The sequence below is a fragment of the Trichogramma pretiosum genome, unplaced genomic scaffold (genome assembly GCF_000599845.2).
Source record: "Trichogramma pretiosum strain Unisexual culture from Peru unplaced genomic scaffold, Tpre_2.0 scaffold1, whole genome shotgun sequence".
Classification (NCBI taxonomy): Eukaryota; Metazoa; Arthropoda; class Insecta; order Hymenoptera; family Trichogrammatidae; genus Trichogramma; species Trichogramma pretiosum.
In genome coordinates, this window is record NW_019641703.1 from 4,383,340 (window position 1) to 4,400,417 (window position 17,078).

General features: G+C 44.8%; 1 protein-coding gene across 13 annotated transcripts in view; it reads right to left on the minus strand.

Moving 5' to 3' along the window:
- Window positions 1–17,078, minus strand: part of LOC106656063 (rap guanine nucleotide exchange factor 2-like) — a 106,054-nt gene that overhangs the window by 47,615 nt on the left and 41,361 nt on the right. For 10 of the 13 annotated variants that reach the window (XR_002763637.1, XM_023462713.1, XM_023462707.1 and 7 more), the window contains exons 2-3: window positions 2,628–3,812; window positions 55–130 (exon numbers count right to left, since the gene is read on the minus strand). Coding sequence is in view for 11 of the 13 variants with exons in the window: in XM_023462713.1 (XP_023318481.1) it covers window positions 55–130; window positions 2,628–3,025 (474 nt within the window). In the remaining 2 variants the exon portion in view is untranslated. Of the gene's footprint in view, window positions 1–54; window positions 131–2,627; window positions 3,816–17,078 lie in introns of all 13 variants that reach the window. The other 3 variants (XM_023462709.1, XM_023462712.1, XM_023462706.1) reach the window with 2 other exon arrangements.

Here is a 17,078-nt window from a genome sequence, read left to right on the forward strand (position 1 = left end):
AAATAAAAAAAAAGTAAAAGTAGAGAAAAAGAAGAAAAAAAAGTTGGTACTTACAGCAATCAACTCGGATGGTTCGAGGACGAAGCATTCGTTTGGCCTCCTTGCGCTGCCGCCGGTCCGCTTTCCAAAACTACACGAGGGAAAAAAAGCAATCAAAGGCATGAGTTTCGTGAACCAAGTTTTCCTCGAATGTATACAACTCGATGAAAATGTGCTTTAATATCTGAGGTATTTTCATCTACGTCACTGCATTTTTATTATATTATTATAAGTGATTCATAATTACTTATCATAATGATTTGACCTACAACAACATCGAATAAACAGCCGAATACGCATAACAGCAAAAACCTCTTTTCACTCAATTAATGCGCCTATTCGTTGCAAATTAGACGCGCGCAACCTCGATATACACAAGTAGTTAATTCGAGAAGTCTGCGTCTATTAAATTGCCTTTACCTCTCGATGCTTATACAGTTTGTTTTACAATAATAAAGATGCGTAGCTCGGAACCGTTATTCTCACGCGCGGCGCGTTACACAACGAACAACGAGCGCGTCTATATATATATGCGTATAGTTCGACAAAGGAAAAATCCACAGATTCCCGGAATATAAAGTTCAACACTTCAAACGATGTCTAAAATTAAACGCGTTTATGCACACATTGCAAATGCAACGTATATATTGTGCACTCGTAGAGCTACTTGCGAACTCGTATACAACAACGCGCATTTTCCCGTTCGTATGTGTAAAGGTTAATCGCGCGTAAAGCAAAAGTCCAATACGCGAACCGCGCGTGTACAGGGGATATAAGGAGCCGGTACAAGGGAATTTCCTCTCTGCAAGCTCTGGAGGTATACAATACAATGCGTATATAGGAATGATATATATTTACGAAAATATATATATATAATCGACGAGCCAGAAGTGCAGCGCGCGCGCGTGTACACACACACAAAAGGATTTATATACAATCGCGAGTGAAAGCTCGCGGGGAATTGAAAAAGGATATATATGTTGCAGGTTGTATATTTGCGCATTACATTACAAAGTTCATCAACCGAAAAGCTTCGGTGCGCGCGGACGCAAAGCACAATGCGCGCCCGGGCTTGGAGAGTTGGAAAGCTGACAATCCTTTGAAGACTCGAGAGACCCCGAGAGAGCTTATTGGGTTCGACTCTCTCTCTCTCTCTCTCTGTCTCTCTGTGTATATACGTATTACCGGTCCATTTGGCGCGTATCATGTAAATCACTTTGACCTCGTACGCGTGTGTATAGAGTATAGGCAGCAGTAGCTAGCTCTCCACTTACGCGCGTTGATTAATAGACTTTTGAAGCGCGCAACTCGCGATCCGGACATTCGGTAGTGTATATAGGGGCAATAAATAGCCGAGAGCTTGCGAGCCATACTGTTGCGCGTATCTCTCCGCCACATGGACACATAACTTTAATTGCTACTGCCGCCACTGTGTGAAATAGTCCCGAGCTCTGTATGAACTTGCGCGGATCGCGATAGAGACAATGGAGAAAATTGATTTTTGGCGATACAACCGCCTAGCTATCTCGCAATGATATTACCGGTCGCGCTCCCGTTATATGATATAACGTCGAAGCTGCGCTACCTCGAGGATCGCGATCACCGATGCTATCGCGTCGGTTTATGAATTTGCGTGAGAGCCGAGAGGAACAAACGACGTCGCTCGGTGCTGCCGTTGCGTCACGCGTCGCGAAAATATCGTCGACTTTTCAATCTGTGTTTTACGATTATTACTTACTACTATACCAAGCGGCGGCACGAGTCAAGTACGCAATTGTTAACTATATATTATTATTCGCGTGCGGAGTTGTAGAAAAGTCGTAGATATTCTTCGAGGCTTCGCGTACGTACACGTAATAACTGGTGTACGCGGAGAAGAAAAAAAGCTCCGATTCTGAGTCGTATTAATCACAGGAAGCAATCCGCGAAAGGTGCAGTCATTATAAGCACGACTAGATATTCGTCTTTTATTTTTTTTCTTACTACTATCCTTCTCTCTTTCTCTCTTCTCCTTGGAGCGTCAAACACACACGCACACACACAACCGCATTATCGACCGCATCCTTTCGGCGCGCGCTCTCGGAATGACTGCCTTTTGCCGAGCGAGAGAGAGAGAGAGAGAAGAAAAAAGAGAAGGAAAAAGAAATCAATGCAGAATTCAATGCAGAGTAGGACGCGACTCAGACTTTATACGTACATATTGCGTTTCACAATACGAACTTTTGTAGTAGTACAGCAGCATATATATCGACGCGCATCCTCTACTCGATAAAACGGAGTATACGCGTTCGCAGTAGTGTGTCGGTCGAGATCGCGCTGGGGGAGCACGGCAGAGCACACTTGGAATCCGTGCAATTTTACCCCGATTTCCAAGGCAATACGATATAATGCTATCTCCTGGATATAAGATTAAAGTGGACTAGCGCGCTCGCGGGGGAAAAAACAATTACAAGAGATTAGAATATTGTAAGCTGCGAATGGAATTGGAGCTTGCGAATCCAATTTTCGCAAGCTCGGCGAGAATTCGGGATGCGAGCACGAGCACGAGCTTTTATACACATCATATACGTTATATATTATATCCTTACCAAACGGAAAATCGCCTCCTCGGAAAGGCCGGAGGCGGCGGCGGCTGCACCCTCGGCGGATGCGACCTGTCGACGCTCTCGCTCCTCAGCGCCTGCACGGCTCGCGGCAGCCTCGGTATCGCCCTCGAGCCCATGTAGGCCTCCTGATACATGAACGTGGCCGGATAGACCGCCTGAGGCAGCTGCTGCTGGCCGTCCCGCTGCAGCTGGGACGACTGATAGCCACCGGCGTTGCTGTATCTGTGCTGCAGCATGGCGAGCTGCTGCTGCTGGCCCTCCGCGCTGCTCGCGTAGTTGCCGCCGTGAAAGCTGTTCCAGCGTCGCACCGGCGCCCTGTGATGGCCGCCGGCCTGCGAGTTGTTGCGCTGCAGCTGGCCCGCTTGCGTGTGCTTCTGCATCTTCGTCGTTGTCGTCGTCGTTCTTTTTCTTCTTCTGCCAGAGGCGAATTTTCGATGATCGCCATTTCTCGCCGCCCCGCCCGCAGCCGATCAGCCCGTGCACCTTCTTCTCGGCATCGTTGAAGCGACGCTGCTTACGCGGTGATGTTTGTCGCTGCTCTCTGTGACTTCGTTGCCGCAAATTTATTTATTCGGCACGGATGAGAGATGCCGTTACAACGCGGCGTTACTTGCGACGACGCTGACGATACCGACTTGTATATTATTCGATCGAACTCCGGAGCAATTTATTTCCATGAAAACGCGAGTAAATAACGTTCGCGCGGAGAGCGGCAAAAAAATAAACTGCTACTGTATACTGCTGCGCGTGATCGCAGCGCACGACGATGCAAAGTGTAACAACGATTTACAACGGTTAACGCGTTACGCGAGCTGCTGCTCTCGTGTCTCTTAATTTACCTTTTACGAGGCAAAATGTTGGGTATATACACGAGGCGCGTCTCGCGGTGCCAGCAGTCGCTCTCTTCTTGAGTCGAGTTGCGCGCTATATAATATGGCGTGCGTAGAGAGTGAGAGAGAAAAAAACTCTCGTGTCTTTGCGCACAAAGTGTTCTTCTTCTTCCTCTCTTTTTCTTTCTTCTTCTTGTGCTTCCTCCTCCTACTCTTTCCTCTACTTCTTCTTCTTCTTCTCTTCGTCTTCTTCTGTTACTCTTGGGCCGAGCGGCAAAATAGACGCTCGAGATTTTCGTCGCGACGTTGATGCTGCTGCACACGACGGCTCACAGAGCTACTTTACAAAGAACAGAGGAAAGAAGAAAAAAAAACGCAACGTTTTTTCACTCATTTTCTTTTTGGCCGCTTTAATGCATGTTATACGTGTGTGCGTGTGTGTGTGTATAAGCTGTGGCGTGTACAGTATATACCTTGTTTTTTTGTGGCGGGGGTGGGTCAACCATGAGTTGGAGAGAGACTTTTTATGCATTCTTTGCGGCGTGTCAAGGAAAAGTTTTTCTTTTCTCTTGTTATACTCGCTCAGCTTTATATATAGATATATTTAACGATACAGAGAAAAAATATATATGTACGCAAATCGCGCGTCACGATTTTCTTAGGGTGAATATATTTAATTTTCTTTATCCCTCTTCCTCCCTGTGTGTATATATAGCTGCGCCTCGACGTTTTACGGATTTGCGGAGGATAAGACCGCGCGCGAGATAAATATCCGTGCGTAGGATATACATCAAGGCGGCTCTTGGGCTACTAATGGATTTGAAAATGGTATAATACGTCTGGGTTAGACTCGCGCATTTATATACAGCCACCCGGCGCGGCGGCGTGGACCAGTCGCCGCCGCCGCCGCGTTTGTTTTTGGGTATATAATAAAATGCGCGACGTCTGCCGCATGAAATTGAATAGCCGCGCGGGCGTTTGTCTGTCTTTTCGTCGTGCGATATATATCTGTTTGCTGCACGAAAGAAAGTTCCACCGAGAGGAGCGAAGATTATTCTTCTTCGGGCTCGCCGAAAAGTGAATAAAGCAGCGTAAAAATGGAAAAATCGTCGTACGATGATAATACACTTTTCGCAGAGTCATTTCTTCTCTTTGAATTGCTTAAAACAATCGTAAAAGTTTCTCACCCTCCTCCCGAAACAAAAGCAAAGTCCGATTTTCATGGATCCTTGCAGTTTTATTTTTTCAAGATCGTAACCCTCAACGTCATTCGAGTGCTAACCCACATTCTCCAGTTCAAAATTGAACACACGCATACGCGTACTTGCAAAAACATAATGCGCTTCGGAAAAACAATCGATGAGAAAAGTAGCTACATAATACATGACACGCGTGACACGTATAACAAAAAGAAGTTGTCTCTTACGTAGCTCGCTCGCTCTCGCTCTTTTACCCCCGCGAGCTGCAGTTTTGCTGCTGCTGCTGCTGCTGCTGTTATATTGCCGCACTGCTCTAAGTGAGATACGACGGTGGTACACATACCTACATATTACGTGCACTTGTGCGTCGCGAAAGTTAACCCCCTCTGCACTGAAGAGCTCGTCGATACAATGCCACGTATCATCATCGACTTTTCAACTTACAACCTGCAGCACATCGAGCGTCGCGCGCGAGGCTCTTATCTATGCGATACGATAATGGAGCAAATGCGTAGCAGCAGCATCAGTGGTGTGTATATATGACGATACGAGCCGCCACCGCAGTTCCCTGTAGGAGCTGCTGCTGCGGTATTTTCGTCCCTCGAGAGGATAACCCGGCGCAGCTCGCGTTTTTCAAAACTTTACCCCCGCAGCGGCAGCGCCTCGCGCGCTATATTCTACGCGAAAAAAGCCATATTTTCATTTTGAATATTATTTCCTCTCTCTCTCTTTCCGATGCAAAAACTAGAGGGGGGAAAAAGCAGAGATAAAGTTTCGAAGCTGTATAGCAAGACGATGAGGCCTGGGACCGCTGCTAAACTTTGCAAGTGAGATAGAGAGAAAGATGGCAAAGTTTTTTGTGCCCTCGCCGCGAAAACTAACAAAAATTTACTCCGCGCGACGGCGTAATGCACGAGCCATATGCAATTTGTTGAATTAACTTGGAGAAGCCCCGCAGACGGTGCAGTGCAGCAACAGCAGCGGCGGCAACGAAGGCTCGAGGTTCGAAATGAATATCACACAAGTTTGTGCCGCGTGGCTCTCTCGCTGCACACGCGGACGAGTTTTGAATTATTTTTCCATTGTTTGTTGCATGTGTGTGCGTGTGCAAGCGCACGTGTATGTAGATCGCGCACACGAGTGCAGACATTGTCTCCTCGGGCTTCTTCACGCGACTGATTTATTCGGTATGCGCGTATAACAAAGTTTTCCTCCGCGCCCCTCGCGAAAAGTTTCGAGCCCGCGCGCGTGTCGCGTTCGCAGCGTATAATACATAAACACGCGGGAGAGAAGAAAAATTCAGCTCCATAAGAATTACATTATTAAGAACCGAATCAGCCTTAAATGTAACTATTGATGATTTGGTTTTTACTTGTGGATTCGAGAGTGACATCTAGCGGTAGAGCTTGCGGTACGAGCGCAACGTGTAATTAAAATGGACAATATTTTAGCCTATACACAAGTTCCAATTCAATAAAAAGCCGAAAGAAACTTGACTCAAGACATGAAAAATGAAAAAATACTCGATGCAGTTTGACTCGCACGTTCGAGCGTGGTTCTCTTTGTCGTTCCAAGCAAAATAGAGTAAAATAATGCGCGAAATATTATCACGAGGGATTTTATGTGTGTGTATACGCACGTGTGTGCGGTTTCTCTGCCTCTAGAGAATATATTTTGAGCTAGCTTATAATGAACCGCACGCGTGTGCGAGCTGATCCTGCATATCGAACTATACAGCTCGGATGCGCGAGAATACTTCACATGTGCGTTTTCGCGCTCGCGCGTGCATAATAATATAATATAAATCAATTAAGTAAATAATGAAACTGTACTTGAGAAAATGCGCGCGCGCACATTGACACGTGCGTGTGCTTACACGTGTGAGTACGTATCAAACGAGTACATCCACGCGTCGCAAATTATACCACTCGTCCTCGGCGTGCCTGCATAGCGATCGCATTTCGTCCGCCAGCAGCTCCTCGTCGATACTATATAATATTAATATAAAACGAGACGATCGCCATCATCGCCGTGGCCTGGGCTATATTATATTCCGCGCGTTCATTAAACCACACACACACGCAGGATAATACACGAGCGCGCGCGCGTGGCATGATCTCTTTATTTAATGCACGAACCAGCACAAAGGGATCGATAAGGAACGAGAGCGACGCACCGCCGCTGCATTATTTCCTGAATTATGAGCGCGTTGTGTGCAGTACGGTGTATATGAGCGATGGCCTATTAATATTTTTCAGCTGATAATCACTGAAAATTGATGCGTTATATCGTATCGACTGTACCTGCGTTATAGAAATGCACGATATTAATGACGGCCAAAGGATGACAATTTAAAATTTTTTTTAAAGTACATGACCATTGATTGGCTTATTTAGTCATTTTTTTTATTACGAATATTTTGCGAAATATTAGACGCATTTTAAATGACCCTAAAATGACAATTTAATCGTTTCAAAAAATTTAGTCCAATTTTTAATCGCTACGAGGGCGATACTACCAGTTTCGCCGCTAGATGGCGAGTACCTTTATGTGTAAATCTGCAAGTGGCAAAGGCAATTGTATATAAGTTAAAGCACGATTTCATCGTAAAGTTTAGTACCCTAAGTATGTGTACAGTTACGCATTTATTATACTTTTATAAAGTTACAATTAACAAATTTAATTGGAATCATCGTTTTAAAATTTCAATGCAAAAAGTTAAAAATTACTATTTGAAAAGTGTTTCAATGATACTACGAGGTGTTTACCACGTATGAGCGCAGGGGAAAAGATTAATTTTTTCTGTCTTTCTCTCTCTCACACTTATTTTCTGCTTTCTCGTTTTTCGATGAAATAGATTACCCGGATTACCGTACAGCTATACTTTGTTAACTTGCCGAGCTGTTCGAAACCGATATATACACATTAAAATATATTATTTATAATTAAAGATTCTTTCGCCGCCACCGCCGCTGCTGCCATGCATGCGAGATTTTTACATACGATAATGGGTAACACGCGTACTAACGCGGCTGATAGAGACTTTTTTTCTTCCTTCTTTTTTAAAACCATGCACAAACGCGAGTAAGTATTATATAGTAGTGCTCGTAAAAAAAAATTTTTACGTAAAGTCGATAAATCAGTACCTAGAGTTTTAATTATAACGATGGGCGCTGTATATACGTATACGTACACGTGTTATACCGCGTGCACGAAACGAGAACTCGGCTGATTGCAGAATGGGTTTGATAATAAAAATTTTTAAGCGTCCGCGACGTCGGTGGCGCGTTATGTTGAGTTAATGCGTTGAAATTGAATTTGCGTTTATGTGTATATGTATACGCGCCCGGCTGCGAGTGACACAATTACAATTACGCGCAGACTTGCAGCTTGCAACGCGCCATAGCGTAAACACAAAAGATGCAAATAGTTGAAATTGTAATTGTAGAATGGCTTCGCTTGAGAAAAGCTTGGGTCCGTTCATGTTTTCTAACTCCGAATTCCGCTTCGTACATTTACGTACGTATATACGCATATAAGTCGAGGGAGATCGGATGTAAAAATACAGAGATACACTACTGCACTCGAGCTATAATATATACCAAGTCCAAGGCCGTTGCTAGTTTTAAACACGTATACTAGTACACACATACATACACACGACTGGGGAGATACGGTCAGAGAAGTCGAGCTATAGTACGAGAATAAACGTGCAGCAGCGGGCGCGCGCGCGCGAGGGCAGAAAGAAGCCCCCGGATGGGATATACGTATGTGTGCATCGCGCATTGCAAAGATAGAGAGAGAGAGAGAAGCGAAGGCCGAAGCGGAAAAAGAGGAAAGGATTATAAGCAGCAAGAGTACTGTGTGCAGTCGTGGTCCGTCCGTTCGCGTACCTATTGGCCGCAACGATGAAACGGTATGTGCTCGCGCGGCCGTCTGTGCATAGCAGCAGGCGGCGATCGCCTGTGTATTTCTGTGTGTGTAAGGATGCTTTTGAGCTCTCGCGCGGCACCCAACGCTGAATCCGTGAGAAAGTCGTGATCACGTGCGCGCGAGCGAGGATGCCGGTATAACAAACCGACCCAACGACGAATGCACTTTTGTTCGGAATGCCATTCAATTTTTTGCCTTCTCTGTGCCTGCCCGCGCATTATCGTCCGCGCGCGCTTTTATACGTTGTTATTATATAGAATTCGAGTCGGTTTCCTAATGCAGAAATTTTGAATTTTTCATGAATTTTCGAAGCTGAATATAATCGCAAGTGGATCGTGGGTTGCATATAGTCATTAGACGAGAGCTTTGAAAAGTTGAAAGACTCATACATACACGCATACACCCACCCACTGACACGTTGACCGAAGAAAATTTTAATGAAAAAGCCCGTAACAGCAGCAGCAGCATAGAGCGGGCTTGTTAATTTTCTTCACGAGCAACCCTCCCGTAATAATACACACAAAGCGGCCGCGTATATTATACGAGCTCTCTCCCAACTTACAAAGCTATTAAAAGAAAATTTGAATTAAAACTTTTGTTGACCGAATGTTTAATTAATCTTCTCTTTTGAGTTCCTTAAATATTGCCAAGGATTTTGCTCTCTCTCTCTCTCTCTCTCTCTCTCTCTCTCTTTCGCTCCAAACGATTCGCCGTATATAATGCCTCGGAGTATGTGATTAGCGCTCTAGTTTAGAGCCAAGGAAACTCAATAGCCCCCCACAATCGCGCGCTGGGCTGCGAGCGAGAGAGAAAAGAAAGTATTTAAAAAACACGTATATCGTGGTTTTCAACAATTCTCCCGTGAGATCACGTTTACAGCATATATAGGTATACATCGAGTCTCAAACAATCAACTTCGCTTCGAACGTCAACTTTTATCGATAAAACATCGCTGCAGTTCACTGCTCGTACGTGGATACGTTTCGCCAATTGTTTTTTTTTGCTTTCCTTTACGGTTTTGCGCGAAAAATAAAAGAAGAGAAAGAAGAAGAAACAGAAGGTAGAAAAAAAAGGTCGAGCCAAGGCATGTACGTACGTATGTACTATATCGATAAACGTCTCGCGCGCCTTTACGATACGTTAAAAACACGCCATAATATTCTCGGCGGGATTCGTATACTGCATATACGATTTTACATGTATAATATACAAATGCATAAGGTCGTCGGGCGAGCGAGGAGAGAGATCACGATATGCATCGCTGCCAGCAGAAGAGGAGGCTCCTTCCGGGGGCTGGGCGCACGAAAGCAGCACACCGCAGCAGCAGCGGCAGTAGCTTCGCAACAAACAATAACACAGACAGGATCCGCGTGATCCCTCGCGGCGCTGCTGCACATTACAGCGCGTGTATACTTCCTCCTTGGGATATCCTACGTGAGCTGTGCGCCGAGCTACGTGTATATGTAAATCCATAAAAATGGAAATTCCGTCGGTATAATACACGTATAATAATATTTGTGCTAGTAAAACAAGGATGATTTCAATTTTCGCGCGCGTGCGCGCCAATATACATCGAGTACGTACGGCACGTGTAATAATACGCGTATTATGGCCTCGTAATTACTCGATTCTCTCTCTCTCTCTTTTTTTTAACGCGTATCGTATACGATCGAAGTATGTTATAATAACGCTCGTATCGTAAACGCGAGGGTCGAGAACAACAAGCGACGAGCAATGATGCTAATATGGAAATTTGACGACGCTCTCTCGACGCGTATTACGCGACAATATATAACCCCCTTCGTTCCCTATATACTCTTGTGTTATATTACGCTTTGCTGCTGTCGCTGCTGCGAGAGATGAGCTGTCTCCTCTTTCCCGCGACTGACGGGCACGGAGCTCCAAATTGACAATCGAAATTACATATTATACCAGAGACGAGCTTAGGACGTGATACATCGAGTTTAAGTATCATCGATTGATATCTCGATATTCAATTGCCGGAGACAGAGCAGAGCCGAGCGTTTCGTTTATGTAAATCCGTGTTACACCGAGTAGTGTGGCGGTGGCAAATTTCACGCAAATTCGAGTGTATGCAATAAGCTCGACTTACTATACTCGTGTGCGTGAGTGTATGTAGGCTAATAGTCGAGTAAACGTGTGCAACATCGGAGAGGCTCATACGTGCGTATGCAAAATGATTTTCTACCTCTCTCTCTCTCTCGCATGAGCTTTGCAAAACTGTATGTGTTGCCAGTCGAGAAAGAGACACGCGTAAATAATTCATACATACGTACGTATGTTCCGGACGGAGATTGCACTCGAAAAACGAGAAAGCTTCTTTCTACTTCTTTCTATATATAGAGAGATACGTATGTGTGTGTGTTCTGCAGCTGTACACGAGGAAAAATGAAAAACAACCGTCCGCGCGTACGCAAACATTCGGACTGCAACGAAAATATCGTGTACACGCAAACATCGAGAGCGAAGCTAGCTGTCCTGCGAATATTTTATTTATTAAACGGACCGAGCAATTTTTATTTAGCGCGTGGGCGTACATAAATTTATCGAAATAAAAAAGTGCGCAACCGTGCGTCGCTCTTTTTTTTTCACGACGTGGGCACAAAAATCGATTTTTCACATTTTTTTTATCATCATTATTATTATTAATATTATTTTTTTCTTCTTTTTTTTTTACACGTGAAGTAGACGCGATAAAAGTGCCCAGCAGCAGTGCATACACACACGTACACGCGTGTTACACACGTCGCACGCACGGCACCGAGAAATATTAGCAGCTAACTGCACCAGACGGTGCTCGCCGGCTATATACGCTCGCGCGTTTAATTACTCGCGCACACACACATACGTGCGCAGGGTTGCTACTGCTTGCCTGCCTGCCTCTGACGCTATATCGTTACGTCGGAAGCAAGAGACTCATTTTTTTTTCTTTAATAAGCGAGAGCGAGCGAGCTCTGTGCACTACTGCACTGCCAGCCAGCCACCATACCAACACCAGCACTGCTCAGTCGCACGGAATAAATGCTTATATACGCGCCGCACCGCGTATCACGCAATTTCCCTCGGTCTAATTATATTACCCGGGGAGGTAGAGAATGTGTCGAATTGCGCGCGCGACGCCGGAAAATTTCGCTTCCATTCGGGAGACAGGTTGGTTGGGGGACCGGGCTATATACATCGAAACGATTTATCGTGTGCGCAGGTGAAAATTTCGTCGAGCCGCGCGCGATTTCAATTGTTATATACCGTAACGTCGTCGTCGTCGTCGTCGTCGTCGTCGTTGAAATTGCCGCGCGTGGAAAAACGTCAAAGTCGAATTCGCATAAAGTCGATATATACACATAGGCGAAGCATAAGAAAGCTGCCTGCACCGCCGACTTTGTAAGCGCGTCAAAGTCAGTTCATTAGCAAATTGTGGATATTTCTCTCGGCTTTTGCTCGGCTCATAAGAAAATCATCGTTAATCATCGTTGCGCCGCGCGGAGAGCGTCGAATATAATACCTCCAACTTTTCGCCGCGGGAGAGCACGCGCGCGAAATATTAATGCGTATAGACGACGGTGAAAGCCCGGCGAGATTACTTGTGTGTGTGTGCCTCTGCGTATAATAAGCCGGGCCTCGTGCTGGTGCTCGCGCGCGATCGCACTAGCACTGCACACAGGAAAGTTGCAGGTCTTTATTGGCTTTGTCGGTGTACTTGTGATAACGCTTATAAGCGAGAAGAGGGAAGTTTCGGGATTATTCATGGATTTGCGGCGGAGCTGAAAATTTCGACACCGGCACGAGTCTCCTGGCTCTAATTGAATTTGCATAAAAAGAAACGACCCTTTTAATGTTCACAGCAATTATACATTTTTTTGTAAAATTTATTGTTCATAACGGTTGATTAAATGCAACAAAACGACAGTATAATACGATAGAAGATTCTATAATATGTTCATACCAATAATATGTCTTATACAATTACTTTGACCTTGCCACTTGCAGATTTACATGTAATGATACTCGCCATCTGTCGGTGGATACTGGCTTTAATTTTGATTTGATTTTTAAAAATTAAATTTGTATGTTAAATTCAAGCAAAGAATTAAATATTTTTGGTCCATTTTTGATTTAAAAATATTGGATCCGGTTGAATTTTCATGAACTTTTTGAGCATGTTAAAAAGCAAATAAGTACTGATCGATTTGAAGGGTTTTTTTGTAACAATGTAGTTAACTACTTTCTTATGCTTTTAATTTTTTTTCATTCATTACATTCGTACAGCGACGAAAATCGTCGTTAATAGTCGCCTGGAAGTTCAACACAACGAGCATGTTTTTGCCAAGATTATTGCGGAGCGAACCGAGGCAGGGTCATTCCGATGCTCTTAACGCCGCATAACTTTGAGGATTACATTGCCAGGGCTCTTTGGTGACAAGGACATATTTTACATTTTATGCGTGCACGCTGCGTATACAGTTGTTTTTCTCCCTCCCACCCCCACGACGACTTCTATTATACACCAATTCGACCGTATTCTCGAACAAATAGTCTCGCGCAAACGCGAGAAGGTCAGTCTCGCGTTTAATAAAAAATATTTAATATACCCCGCCAAAGACTTTGCCAGGAAAGCATCGAGCTTACGCGCGCGCGCGCATATGCACTCGAAAAATTTCAATTTATTTTCCTAGCCATCTCGAAAAAAACAGAACCGTAAAGGTCGGATTTTTTTTTCCTTCCTTTCTAGCGCGCTCGCTCTCGTTCGACTCCGGGAAACGACACGTCAAGTGCGCTGCAAAATAAATTATGCATACAGCAGCAGCAGCAGCAGCCGCATGGCGACGTAGGTATATATAATAATAAAAAAAAAAAAGGAGAAAAAAATACTCTCACTCGCGCTGCATATCAGTCTTTGGCTGACATTTTTTTTCTGTTCCCCGAAAAAACGTGCTTTTTTTCGATTAAAGATACATGCCCCCTTGAACATTTTCCACCCCTGAAAAGAAAATAGAGAGAAACCCAGATAGAGGGGGGGATGCTTGTACGCTCTCGAAAGTTTGCCCAAGCGTTAACCTTAATATTTCAGCAGGCTAGGCAATGTCGACTCCTGCCTAGCTGCCTAGCTCTAGCTAGCTGCGTGCAAGCTCTCTCTCTCTCGCGCGGTGGAGCAAGCGAGAAAATCCTTTTACTTTGGCTGCTGCTGCTGTTGCCGCTGCCGATCGATAGTGTGTGGTGGTCGTGTGGTTGTGTGCCACCAAGCTCGCGCTTGTATACACTTATATCGAGGGAAATACCACATTATACGCGGTATCGCGCTTCGCTCTCGGTGTGTATGTGTGTTTGTAGGAACGCGTTTGGAAAAAAGGATGGAAAGGATATGGACAAGGAAATAAAAATATCCACCGGATTCGGGAGGTGAAATGGAAATTCGAGCGCAAAATATCTCGCGTGTTTTACCCATTGGAATGATGTATACACGCAAGCGAACGAGCGAGAGCGCGCGCAAGCTCGACCTAAAAAACTTTTTGAAAAAAAAAAGGTGGAGAGAAGTGTGTATTCGCTTTGGCGCGTACCTCCTAAATTCCTTCCCTTTTTTTTATCCATATAAAAAAGTATTCATCACGTCTAATGAGAAGAGTTCTGATTACTTTTGTTTCTGTTTTCCTTTTTTTTTCTCTCTCTGCTTTCGTTTGTGCACACAGCTTTGTTTTGAAATATATATTTCGCATCGGAACGCCAACGCGCCGCGCGGCTCGGCGTAATATACGCGCACGCGTGCTTTTGTATAAATATACGCAATTTTTTTTCAACTCGCGAACTCTCGTGCTCTGTTGCTGCTGCTGGTGCGTAGGTGTCATCCGCACGGCCGCCGGCACGAACACGCATGAGTTCGCAGTTTATACAAACATATAATACATCAATGTGCACAGCAGCAGCAGCTGCAGCGGGGGAGGATGCGAGTCGAAAGAGAGAAAAAAAAGAGAAACGTCAGATGTATGCACGTACGCACGATATAACGAGCGTACACATACGTATATAAATTACTTCGCCGCGCGACTGACTTTTCACCACGCCTTCGATCGGCCGATTAATTAAGCCCCGAGTAAGGTCGTCGCATCGATTTCGCGCTATCGCAAACGAGTTACAATATACGCCCGTATATATCGCGATCTTCTTTTGTGCGAAAAGTACATAGTGCAGTGCGGCAGGATCGCATCTCGGTGTCAGGCGGTAGGGACCTATTTACCTCGTTTGCGCGAACTTGAAATACACGTTATATATGTATGTATATAATGCGCCAAGCCGAGGGTCGGTCATTGATGCATCGCGTGACACGATATGTAATACTCTCCTGCACAGCTCGCGTGAAAATTCGATTGCCAACGACCGTACACTCGCTCGTAGCTGCACGACATCCATCATCGTGTGTGATATAATACACGTTGCGAGAGAGAGAGAGAGATGCGCGTCGGGGTCACGAACGCGCGGGGCACACACGTAACTAACTAATATCTCGACTCCATCTCGCACGTCAGTTTTTGCCGCTCTCGATGCGAGAGAAACTGAAAACTATCTACTATATACTATACTACTATACGGAGGGCGATCGAAAATGATTATCGAGCGGTCACTTTGTGCGATTGGCAGTATGTATTATAGGGGGTTGGCAGTGGAGCCAAGAACGAGGGTCTGGAAAAAAAAGAGAAGAGGAGGAAAAAGATTATATTCGAGTGCGGTTGGCAGCGAAACGAGATACGCGATGAGAATGTTGATTTTTGATGATAATCTCGAGCGCGGGGCACTTTGCGCAAAATTTATAGTATCGAGTGTACGCCGCCGCTGCTGCTGCTGCCAAGGTAAACGTTAATTTTTACATTTCAATTCCTGGCTGCAATTTTCAAAAGCGCTGGTATGGAAACTCCGCAAAAATTCTTGAATCTCTTAGATCAAAAAAATTGAAGTTATCCAACAGATATAAATCAACACCGCAATTGCTGCAGATTTAGTAGAAACGAATTTCCAGCATCGATTTTTTTACAGAAAATAGAAAAAAAAATAACGCGAACGCAGAAGCAATGATAAATAAAAATTATACTAGTCATCGAAAAAATATGCACGCTCGCGAAGACCGTCCCGAATGTTGTAATATTTTCATAATCACTCGTGCATATCATTGTGCCGCATAGCCACCCGTAAACTCATTAATTTCCATTGCGTATCCTCCCACGCACGCTCGCTCGCATCGGACTCTAATTCATAATAATTGCGACAATACGCGCGAGCGGCGCGTGTGCATGACCGAGCGTAGGCTGCTGCTGCTGCTGCTGCTACCGCTGGCCGCGCGTGTAACGCGGAAAAAGGATATATATTCGAAATATTGGAATTTCATACGCACATGAACCTGTGCACACGGGTGTTATTTATATCTACTTCGCGAACGATGCATGCGTCGCTATTTTTAACTTACGAATTCAAAATCGAGCACGATTTTCTCGTACGTACGCACGTTCAAGTTTATTTGCGAAATGAAAATCAATGCGTCGCAAGCAGGTTTATTCAGTAATGCTAGATGGGATAACGTGTTTTACTTGATTCTCTGTATAACGCACACTAGAAGAGCCGCCGCTAAGTATATTTGCTTTCTAAAAGAAAATGCATCAAGTGCAGTGTGTGCGGCGGATGAGTTGCAGCTTGCGGATACCTGACTATGCACACACACACACACACACACATACAAATGTACGCGCGGGCATACGTCTATATATGATGTACAATTAAAAAGTTCCAGTCGCGCGACTCGATGAAAACTTTCTAGATAAGAGCGTCGTGACCGATGTCGTCTTTACGTAAGTTACTTTTTTTCCTTTTTTTTTCATTTTATGTGCATTTCTATGCGAAACTCATCGCGCGCGTCGTAATGCCTTTTTTCTCCTCCTTCTCCTATTCCCCCCAGCCTTTTTTTTCTTTTTATTCATTAAAAAGTTTGGATGCTTCCCAAAGATAACGGCTCGGAATTAAACATTTCGCAGGAGTCATAAACAGAGGAATCGTCGGTTCGAATTCGCTTCGAACGTTATATGAAGGAAAAAAAAGGCCGAGCGAAATCCATGTACGATTTTCGACGGACTCCGATATGGCCGCGCTATATAGCTATATAGAAGACACGCGTAGGGGAGGGGGCGCCAGCGAACATCGGAATTTCACTCGTTTCCGGCATTCCAATTTCCCGAAACGAGCGTCGAGCGCGCGCGATTTTTTTCTCTCGCCTACGCGTTTCATCGCCTTAAGCTCCCTATATACTATTCTCTCTATACGCGTATATAACTCTCGTTAAATACTAAATAACGCAGCGCGTCCATATACGCCAAAGCTCGGACGCTCGCGGGGGGGTCGTTGAGAATAATTGCGTGTTTTCAAAGTGTCGGGGCTAGCAGAGAATAGAGAGGAAAAATAATAATAAGAGCAGC